Genomic DNA, 12162 nt, shown 5'->3' with positions numbered 1-12162 from the left:
GTGGCACGCGGGCCACAGATGGCACGCAGAGCTCTCCCTGCCGGCACGCCAGGAGGAAGACTGACCGACCGTGCATTCATCCATACAAGCTGCACTCGCTCCCCATCTAACTACATCTCCCACAAGTCTAGGGCAGGGAGTGACGTGTCCGGGGAGGGCGTGCAGAAGAGGCGGCTCCCACGCAGCTCTGAGGCCAGGAGTGAAGTGCGGCGGGAAAGAGCTGCCTGAGCGGTTGGAAGACACACACGGACACTAGTGCCAGGTGAGTTTTTGTGAACATAATGTGTAATCGTTATGTGTAATGTGTCCCTGGTCCCTCCGGAAGGTTAAAGCTGCTTGATGGGAATGTGGAGGCAAATGGCGCTGCCCAAAAAATGTATAATAAATGACTAGATGTGTAAGGTGGAGGGAATCGGACCCAATGTTTGATCACATAAAATGCACAATAAAAAAGTGAATGCAAAATAATTAATACCACAATGAAAAAGATAAAGTAAATGGGAGGAATCGGATCAGACACATCTATCAAAAGGTAATCACAATATAATAGGTGGAAGATACAATATTCTCCAAACAATAAAAATATATATATATATATATATATATATATATATATATATATATATATATATACATATACATATAAAGTGCTTAGTGACTTAAAATAAATTTAAATGATTCCAGTGGTATGGTGAAACATATCAAAAACTGCTGCAGTGATAAATCTACTAAGGTGCGAATCCTCAAAGGGATTATTAAGGAAAAAGTAAAGTGATGAAGTGCTAAAGAATCAAGTGGTTGGTGTATCTACCAACATAAATATGTGAAATATGTAATTGATATTTATGTGAATCGGACTATAAAGTGAATTTTCTAACTAAAAACCTCGATATTCAGGTTTAATTGCAGTGTTGTCACTTTGAAATAAAAAAGTTGTTTTTTTGTTGCAGTTTGGGCACTCAGACTCAAAAAGGTTCGCCATCACTGATCTACAGTATGCAGTTCTTGCCTGTGTTCATCATGTCTGAGACAGATCAGCCCTCTGCTGTAGCCTCCCCACCGTAATAGCTACAAAGTTACAATGTTACAGTCTCACCACTAGGTACAAGGAGACTGAGACCATGCTTCCTTTTTTCCTGCAGAAAACTGCTGACATCTTAATGTAGGCAAAAGCCTTCTAAAGTAATAATATTTAGACAACTTTTGTTTAAAGCCACAGCACCCCCATTTAGGGTAGTGGCCAATAAAAGCTTCGATAGACTGCTAAACAGCAGGAAGTGGACTTTGGCTTCAAACTGAACTTTAACCATAATAATTTGATGATTTTGATAAAAAGATGCAAAGAACATACATTCCCCATTAATATTTATGCTATTAAAATTAGTGTGTGTCCTGTAAATTGCCTCCAGCATTGCGCCTGTTTCTTCTTGCTGGAGGCTGCTATTTTGTTGAAGACCAGAGCCCTGGAGCAGCAGTACATCTTTAGGCTGTTAGCAGATTGGCCTCTAGTGGCTCTGCTTTTCAGCACAATGCAAAAAATGCCCAAATTGGAGATCAACTAAGCATATACAGAGCATGGTGGGACAGCATATTACTGAACTTTAATCAGTAAAAGCACTTATTTATTGTTTTCAATATTGTTATTGAAGTTTCAAGGAAGATTGCAAACATTGCAAATGTTTCGCTACATAGAGTACATGCAAAAAGCACAGCAAATGCTGAGCAAACAAAAAAGCACAACAAATGGCGTGCACCAATAAATCCCACAGTTATAATGAGAAACATCGTCTGTGAATACGGCCCCCCATCTCTTGTCCAAATCGCTTGGTGGTATAAATACATTATGCACTTATTAACCCAATGGTAATGAAATAACTGAGTTGATTTTGAGGTACGCCTTCCATACTCTGGAGTGCGAACCTCATCCTTGAGGAGGAGAAAGGGTGCGCTATCTTCCACGTAAAAGAAAGCTTTCGCCCTGAGTAGGTCAAAAACACAAGTGAAAAAAGAGATAAGAAAAAGGGGGATAAAAAGCCAAGGGGAAGTAGAATAGAGGAAGAAGGGAGGGAGAGGGGAGAAGAGGGGGAAAAGGACTCCACACTCCAGCCTCCGGCATTCTAAATCGGGTATAGTCCGAGGATCACTTGTCAAATATTTGATCCACGGATCCCATATTTTCCCAAACATCTTCATTTTGTCATTTAATATTGCTGTTGGACACTCATTTATCATAATTAATGAAAGTTTGAGCTTGAGCTGTTCAAACAGTATGATAGCGGACTTCAAATATTTGGCCACAGTTTTTGCAGATTCAAATATACAGTATCTCACAAGAGTGAGAACACCCTTCACATTTTTGAAAATATTTTATAATATCTTTTCATGTGACAACACTGAAGAAATGACACTTTGCTACAATGTAGAATAGTGAGTGCACAGCTTGTATTATAGTGTAAATTTGCTGTCCCCTCAAAACAACTCAACACACAGCCATTAATGTCTAAACCACTGGCAACAAAAGTGAGTACACCCCTAAGTGGAAATGTTCAAATTGGGCCCAAAGTGTCAATATTTTGTGTGGCCACCATTATTGTCCAGCACTGCCTGAACCCTCTTGGGCATGGAGTTCACCAGAGCTTCACAAGTCCTTTTCCACTCCATGACAACATCACAGAGCTGGTGGATGTTCGAGATCTTTGCCATGTGGAACTTCCAGTGACCAGTATGAGAGAGTGACAGCGATAACACCAAATTTTCACATCTGCTCACCATTCACACCTGAGAAATTGTAACACTAACGAGTCACATGACACCGGGGAGGAAAAAATGCTAATTGGGCCCAATTTGGACATTTTCACTTAAGGGTGTACTCACTTTTGTTGCCAGCGGTTTAGACATAAATAGCTGTCTGTTGAGTTATTTTGAGGGGACAGCAAATGTACACTGTTATTCAAGCTGTACACTCACTACTTTGCATTGTAGCAAAGTGTAATTTCTTCAGTGTTGTCACATAAAAAGATATAATAAAATATTTACAAAAATGTGAGGGGTGTACTCACTTTTGTGAGATACTGTAAAAGTAATGAGTAGTCTATGGTTTTTTTAGGCTTCCTCCAACTAACATCCCAACAAAGCATGCTTTGGAGACTTGGTCAGACTGACTTGGGTGAGAGTATGAATAAAATTATAAACTCTTATCCAGAACCGCCTCAAGTTAGGACACTGCCGCCATGCGTGGTATGCCGTCCCTACCTGACCACGACCCTGGAAACACAATCAAGATGCTCCAGGGAAGTAGGCAGCCATTCTGGGGGGTACCATACACCACCTCAGTAGCACTTTTATAATTTGCCTTGATGATGGAGGTATTGATGAGAGACGGCACTTATTTTTAATTTTTTTACATAGCTATACCTGGAGAAGGGGACAGTGTTATGTGATCTAGCAGGACTCAATTTTCTGACTTTACCAACTTCCCGACCGTGCTATAGCCAATAGATGGCTAGCACGCAGTCATTCAGTTATGGGAGGATGTCCATAGACAACCTGCCAGAACCCCCACACCTGCGAGGCCCCTGGGGCGTGCATCTAGCGCGCTCTGTGACCGCTGTGTCCTTCAGACATGGCTGATCACTGATAGGGGTAAAGGGGCAATCACAGCAGCCCTTTGTCATGTGATCAGCTGTGTCCAATCGCAGCTGACCACATGTAAACAGACTTGCCATTTTTATTTATGGACTCTCTTCAGATTTGGTAGTAATTTCCTTTGCATTTGCGCGCTATTCTTTTTTAATATACATGTCTTTTGGTTCATAGCTGCAGCAGCTTTGGAAATACATGGGTATGCTCCCCCAAATTTTTTGCCTGTTTATTATGTATTCGGTCTGACCAGACTATCGAGGTTGAGCAGCCCTCCCCACCCCCCACACACACCTGTACTCAATCAGTGTCCACCATCAAGTGGATATAGGAAGAGTCCCCTGTAGTGCATTTGCACATTTTTCCCAGCAAGGAGTATTATCTCCATGGGTTAGAAAGGCTGGATTCATCTCTTTTTCATGGATAGTGTAGGACCCACTGATAATGGGGTACTTTGACGCAGTAGTGGGCTTGAGCACGATATGGCCATATGGTGGGACCAAACCCCCATTTTTATTTATGGACTCTCTTCAGATTTGGTAGTAATTTCCTTTGCATTTGCGCGCTATTCTTTTTTAATATACATGTCTTTTGGTTCATAGCTGCAGCAGCTTTGGAAATACATGGGTATGCTCCCCCAAATTTTTTGCCTGTTTATTATGTATTCGGTCTGACCAGACTATCGAGGTTGAGCAGCCCTCCCCACCCCCCACACACACCTGTACTCAATCAGTGTCCACCATCAAGTGGATATAGGAAGAGTCCCCTGTAGTGCATTTGCACATTTTTCCCAGCAAGGAGTATTATCTCCATGGGTTAGAAAGGCTGGATTCATCTCTTTTTCATGGATAGTGTAGGACCCACTGATAATGGGGTACTTTGACGCAGTAGTGGGCTTGAGCACGATATGGCCATATGGTGGGACCAAACCCCCATTTTTATTTATGGACTCTCTTCAGATTTGGTAGTAATTTCCTTTGCATTTGCGCGCTATTCTTTTTTAATATACATGTCTTTTGGTTCATAGCTGCAGCAGCTTTGGAAATACATGGGTATGCTCCCCCAAATTTTTTGCCTGTTTATTATGTATTCGGTCTGACCAGACTATCGAGGTTGAGCAGCCCTCCCCACCCCCCACACACACCTGTACTCAATCAGTGTCCACCATCAAGTGGATATAGGAAGAGTCCCCTGTAGTGCATTTGCACATTTTTCCCAGCAAGGAGTATTATCTCCATGGGTTAGAAAGGCTGGATTCATCTCTTTTTCATGGATAGTGTAGGACCCACTGATAATGGGGTACTTTGACGCAGTAGTGGGCTTGAGCACGATATGGCCATATGGTGGGACCAAACCCCCATTTTTATTTATGGACTCTCTTCAGATTTGGTAGTAATTTCCTTTGCATTTGCGCGCTATTCTTTTTTAATATTTATGGTGGGCAGTCCTTTCCTCCCACGCTGTGTCTGAGAGCAGCCACCGCAGTGCCCTTCAGAGCAGTCTCATCAGTGCAGCCTCATCAGCGCACATCAGTGAAGAAGACAAACTACTTCTTTGCAAATGTTAAAACAGAAACTAAGATGAGGTGTAATCACCCAGTGGTGATTAAATACCACCAAAAGAAAGCTCTAGATGTCTAAAAAAAAAAAAAAAAAGTGATGAAAATGTAATTTGGGTACAGTGTTGCATGGCCATGCAATTGTCATTCTAAGTGCAACAGCACTGAAAGCTGAACATTGGCCTGGGCAGGAAGGGGATGAAAAGCGCTCGATACAGAAGTGGTTAAAGCCAGAGCAGAAGTCAAGGCCAAGTTTGGTAAATAAATACAAGCACTGTCTATATTCGAGTCAGGGAGACTTTCCTTCCTCGATTAATTGTCACAGAAGGAAATCTTCCACTGGGGAAACCTCTCCCAGTGGCAACAGGGGCTTCCATCTACAGTGGATATCTTTACCCTTCATTCCTATTAGGACACATACGCCAATAAAAACCTTAACGAGCATCTTACCCTAGAAAAATGCCTGGAGTTCCACCAATAAAAATGCAGTGAAGGGAAATCACTTAAATAGTCAAATAGGGAGTTAGAAACATATGTAAAGCATCAGGAAATGTAAAAAGGTGAAAAAAGAAATTCTAACAAAGAGAGCTGATGCTTCGTATTGCCTCTGAGTCTTTTAAGCTGAAAACTGTTTTCTGCTGATTTACCGAAACTCACCAAGCCATGCAAGTAAGATTCATTGAACAGTACTAAGAAAATGCTAGGTGAGATGAGAGGGGATTTGTGGCTCAGCTTTTACAATGAGAACTAAAAAAAGGAAAGAGGACCTGTTCTGACTGCCATTAATGACAAAAATTAATTTCTCAGCTGGTTGCTGGGACCGACTGTCTCCTAAATCCTTTATGGATTATTGCAGTCCTGTACTAGTGTCACTATTTACATCAAATCACATGCCTGACATCAAATGTTACCCATTCCCTCAAAGATTAAAAAAAATAATAAAACTTTGTTTCCTCTTATAATGTTCATCTTGCAATGCGTAAGAATCAATATGTATTGATCTGTCTGGTACAAGATCCTTAAAACTGTAGCCTGGATAACATTAATCAAAAGCTTGCAGTGCCACTTCTTCCTTCGTCATGCTCTATAGCATGGCAGGTCTGTCTGATTACTGATAAAGTACTAAAGGTGATTTTGAGATTTCGGCCGACATGCCTGCACAGTTCTCAATAATTGCAAGGAACAGGGATTTTTAAAACCTGTCACCACTGAACAAGAACTTAGTCAGCCAGATACTGCTCCCCCCCAAAAAAACAAATAAAGATACCGGGGGGGGGGGGGGGGGGGGTTTGAACAAAAAAAGAGAAACACAATATCAATAAAGAGTTACAGAAACACAATTACAAATATGGATGTGATGGTGAGTCACATTAGAAGGCATGCCAGACAACCAGTAGGTATTAATCGGTGTAACACAGCAAGGCACTTTGTCAATCGGCACTTTGCTACGACATGTAAAACAATAAACAAGAAGAGTGCTATGGAAAATACATAAAGCATGAAGCTTAAAAAGGAAAAAAAAGAAAAATCTGTGTCCTTTACTTCACCTTATACACTATCCACTTCTACATCAAATACAACTATTCAAGAGACATACAGTATCTCACAAAAGTGAGTACACCCCTAACAATTTTGTAAATATTTTATATCTTCTCATGTGACAACACTGAAGAAATGACACTTTGCTACAATGTAAAGTAGTGAGTGTACAGCTTGTATAACAGTGTACATTTGCTGTCCCCTCAAAATAACTCAACCCACAGCCGTCTAAACCGCTGGCAACAAAAGTGAGTGCACCCCTAAGTGAAAATGTCCAAATTGGGCTCAATTAGCCATTTGCCCCCTCCGGTGTCATGTGACTTATTAGTGTTACAAGGTCTCAGGTGTGAATGGGGAGCAGGTGTATCAAATTTGGTGTTATCGCTCTCACTCTCTCATACTGGTCACTGGAAGTTCAACATGGCACCTCATGGCAAAGAACTCTGAGGATCTGGAAAAAAGAATTGGTGTCATTGCTCTCACTCTCTCATACTGGTTCAACTCAGAACAAGCCTCACCATGGTCGACCAAAGAAGTCGAGTGCACATGCTCAGCTTCATATCCAGAGGTTGTCTTTGGGAAATAGACGCAGCGGTTGAAAGGGTGGGGGAGTCAGCCTGTCAGTGCTCAGACCATATGCCGCACACTGCATCAAATTAGTCTGCATGGCTGTCGTCCCAGAAGGAAGCCTCTTCTAAAGATGATGCACAAGAAATCCCTGTGGCCTGATGAGACCAAGACAGACTTATTTGGTTCAGATGGTGTCCAGTGTGTGTGGCGGCAACCAGGTCTGGAGTACAAAGACTTGCCTACAGTCAAGCATGGTGGTGGGAGTGTCATGGTCTGGGGCTGCATGAGTGCTGCCGGCACTGGGGAGCTACAGTTCATTGAGGGAACATGAATGCCAACATGTGCTGTGAAATACTGAAGCAGAGCATGATCCCCTCCAATTGGAAACTGGGCTGCAGGGCAGTTTTCCAACATGATAACGACCCCAAACACATCCCCAAGATGACCAGTGCCTTGCTAAAGAAGCTGAGGGTAATAAAGGTGATGGACTGGCCAAGCATGTCTCCAGACCTAAACCCTATTAAGCTTCTGTGGGGCATCCTCAAACAGAAGGTGAAGGAGCGCAAGGTCTCCAACATCCACCAGCTCCGTGATGTTGTCATGGAGGAGTGGACTCCAGTGGCAGCCTGTGAAGCTCTGGTGAACTCCATGCCCAAGAGGGTTAAGGCAGTGCTGGAAACTAATGGTGGCCACACAAAATACACAAGCATTGGATAAGATCACAGGTGTCTCGAATGGGCACAGTGTTGAGAAGAAAGCTCACTATGAGTCATAGTGAGCTTTCTTCTCAACACTGCCCCGATTCGAGACACATGTGATCTTATCCAATGCTTGTTATTCATGTGGAAAATGTAACTTTTTTACTTCTCAATAAAATGTTAATTTTTGGACGTTATTACACTATATGGAGCTTCTTTATTTCTTTGAGCACCTGATCCAGCGAAAGAGGGACCATGTATCAGGGGTCTTTTCAGCATGTCTCTATACCCAATGCTCATGCGACTCTGCCATTGGTATTAGAGTCCATTATTGCTGGTAAGCGCTCCCAAGTTTTCTAATTTGGTGATTGGAGCACTGGCGGTGTCTTTTCCTTTCTTCATTTTCCTCTCTTCTATGGATTTCGTCATCCTGATTTGGACACCGATTTGTTTATTCAGTGATTTAGTCTGCACTGTTGCACTTTTTTCAATGAAAGGTGGAAGTATTATTGGACCTATATTGAAAGACTTTTTTGCACATTTGCTATTTTTACACACCTGTTATCTACAATAGAAATTTGCGATATTATTATGGCTATAACACGTTAAATCCTTTTCAACCAATCTTAGCGCGGCATTGTTTATATAGGTTTAGAAGAAGTTATTGACACAGATTTCGTTTTTTTCTTTTAATGTTCATTCTCTATGTATTTTTCCTAGCGCTGTTCATGTTTATTATTTTACACATTTGCATGTGCACTTAATATTGTAACACATATTGAACAGCTTTGTTGTGGAACTAATTTAGCATATTCACATATCCCTGGCGTTGGTAACACAGATTTACACTTCACCATGACAGTTTTCAAAGCAAAATAAGGCAAGTAACAGATAACAAAACTCGGGGGCTCATTTATAATCAAGAATAAGAAATCACTATAACATTTATAACCCTATTACCATATATTCTCCCTATTTATACATTTTTTTTTTTTTACTACTCTTCCATTTACAAGAATAGGTTGCACCACTATGCTAATTTGTAACTCACATCAATATGCTTTATAAAAGGTAAAGGTTTTTTTACAGCAATGGTATAGGTCTTGGGCCATCTGCATGATTTTTCCAGTATGGTGATTTAGAAAGAACCAATTAGCAAGACAGCCAGGCAGATAACATTTTCAGGACACATCAGTATTGACAGCCTCAATATTACTCTCAGAACATAAGCTGCCAATGCAAGCTGCCTAGTTATCATGCACTTAATGGGGTTGATTTATTAAAACTGAAGAATGCAAAATTGGGTGCAGTAGTCCATGTGGACCAATCAGCTTCCATTTTTTTGTTGTCAAAGCTTAAGCGAACAAGCTGAAGTCAGAAGCGTATTGGTTACCATGCATAGCTGCACCTGATTTTGCACTCTCCGGTTTTAGTAAATCAACACCAATGAGTTTTATACTTTCCAGATCACTGGCCTGACACCGGGTAAGCAAATCAGGAGTTCCAGCTTCACTGGCCAAAAATACTTGAGGTACTTTATGCCAGATGGTCAGCATTGCACCTTGGGGACTAGTAAGTTTAGGTCATCTATGGTAGACTACATAGTTCTCTCAGAACAGGTTGACTTCATTAGAACTAGGAGGCTAGTCTCAAAAATAATGACAGCAAAGGTCACATATGAAGAAACTACATTAGCAAACATCAAACATACATCTAAAAGTAACTAATAAAGCTGGATACACACTTTTCAACTTTTGTGTTTAGATTTCCTTCAGATTTACCTCATCTATGTAGTGCAAGGGCCTGCCAGATTGCATACAAATTGAAAGTGTTTAGGTTTGACCTCATATTATATGGTTTTGGTAAGTCTAAAGGAAAAAGTCTTCAGAAAATTTTAGTGTGTATGGCCCAAAACCCTTACAGGCCCTTAATTCCATAACTTCTATATGCCGCCAATGTGCAGCTTCCTAAATTCTGAATCATCACCTCTCTGACCAAATCTCAGAAAAAGCTATACAGTGAGAACTCCTTTGGATTGGAGAGTGAGTTGCCATTTAAAAAATGCTTATATGAAAGACCACTGCACTGGTCACATGACACAGTGTAAGAAGTGCAAAAATCTGGATCCCCAAACAATAGGCCATACAGGCCCTTAATTCCATGGACTTCTATATGCCACCAATGTGCAGCTACCTAAATTCACCTAGATCTGAATCATCACCTCTCTGACCAAATCTCAGAAAAAGCTATACAGTGAGAACTTCTTTGGATTGGAGAGTGAGTTGCCATTTAGAAAATGCTTAAATGAAAGACCACTGTACTGGTCACATGACACAGTGTAAGAAGTGCAAAAATCTGGATCCCCAAACAATAGGCCTTACAGGCCCTTAATTCCATAACTTCTATATGCCACCAATGTGCAGCTACCTAAATTCACCTAGATCTGAATCATCACCTCTCTGACCAAATCTCAGAAAAAGCTATACAGTGAGAACTTCTCTGGATTGGAGAGTGAGTTGCCATTTAAAAAAATGCTTATATGAAAGGCCACTGCACTGGTCACATGACACAGTGTAAGAAGTGCAAAAATCTGGTTCCCCAAGCAATAGAAAATGTAGCATGGTCACTTTTCTGTGCCTTGAAGGCATGACTATCATATAAAGCTTCATATTGTAGAACAGCTCAGCAACACCCCCTGCTGGCCTACCTTTAACACAGCCAAGCATATTTCAGAAAGCAACTCTTGTACCAAAATAAACTTACCTTAAGCTCCATCAGAGTTGAAAGGTCATTTTTTGCAGCATCAAACACAGCATTGAGATGTCTATTGACACTAAACTCTGGGATGAGTAGGTCTTCCTCCTTGTAATGATAGACAGCAGAAGGGGTTTCCGTCACGGTCACAGATTTCTTTAGGATGGGCTGCAAGGGTTTAAGGCCATTATAAGATTTAGGATTAAATACAAATTAAAACCATTTAGAAAACAAGCCTGCTGGGAGACATCAGTACTAAAAAGTGAACCTAAAAAAATAGTACTTCAGGCATTGTATTTTCTTTTAGTTTCTGACAGCATTAGAATTTCTGCCAGGCTGCTATGGCTGCTTGTGTTTCTGCCAAGGAGATTTTCCTTCACTCCATGACCCAGAGATGTGACAAAAAAACCAACCTTTGACAGCTGTCATTAGAACAGATGTCCCCTTCTGAAGACTATTCTGTTCTGTTGACAACCATAACATTTTGGATTTCCCTTCAGTTTCCCTCCCAGTGACAATACTCATGAAAGGGGAGATCAGTGTTACAGGGACAAACAACATTAAAAACCTACAATTTAACTCTAATCACAGCGCTGCCCCAAAGTTTACTTCTAATGTGCCAAAAAATTCTTAAATGCAATAGTGAAAAATATCAAAACAGAAAAAGTGCTTTCCTAATCCAATTGTATATACCCATATATATGAAGTGATCCAAATATATTGGGAAAGTTCAGGGGATCAAGCGGCTCCTCCTCTCCTCCATTTCATAGCACAATACACTCACTCATCAGGATTCATGCAGGGGAACATAAGAGGAGCCCGCATAGAATACTGTTTATTCAAAAATTGGCATTTAAAAAAACAAAACAAATATACACTCACTTGTACACAGAATAAAATCGCTGTAATGTCAGGAAGCGCCACCGTGGTGTGCGTTCCAGTGACTGGATATGAAGTCACTGGATAGTCCCATGTAAAGCATTTCAACAGCCAATCAGGCGTCTTCAGAGGTTGGCAAAACGCGTTAGGCAGGACTATCCAGTGACGTCATATCCGGTCAAAGGAACGCATGCCGCGGCGCTGCTTCCTGATATTACAGTGATTTTGTTCTGTGTACAAGCCAGACTGGATTGAAGTAACTGATTTGCACTGGAGAACTTTATTTTCTTTTTAAGAATTTTAGTATGATGTGTTTAACTTTCCCACTATATTTGGATCACTTGATATATTCGGGCATAGACAATTAGATTAGGAAAGCACTTTTTCAGTTTTGACATTTTTCACTATTGGATTTAAGAACTTTTTGTCACATTAGAAGTAAACTTTGGGAGAGCGCTGTGATTAGAGCTAAATTGTAGGATTGGTACCAAACTTATGTAACGAATGAACAGCTGCAGTCCAAAT

At 41.0% G+C, this 12162-nt stretch overlaps 1 protein-coding gene across 1 annotated transcript in view; it reads right to left on the bottom strand.

Annotated features, from left to right (window-relative positions):
* The window catches only part of PNPLA7 (patatin like domain 7, lysophospholipase), a 733226-nt gene that overhangs the window by 443490 nt on the left and 277574 nt on the right, over positions 1 to 12162 (bottom strand). Inside the window, exon 15 of the mRNA XM_082263919.1 lies at positions 10768 to 10926. Within this exon, the coding sequence (XP_082120045.1) occupies positions 10768 to 10926 (159 nt within the window). The remainder of the gene's footprint in view (positions 1 to 10767; positions 10927 to 12162) is intronic.

Source organism: Pelophylax lessonae (genome assembly GCF_965119305.1).
Source record: "Pelophylax lessonae genome assembly, chromosome: 7".
Classification (NCBI taxonomy): Eukaryota; Metazoa; Chordata; class Amphibia; order Anura; family Ranidae; genus Pelophylax; species Pelophylax lessonae.
This window is presented reverse-complemented; position numbering and strand designations above follow the sequence as displayed.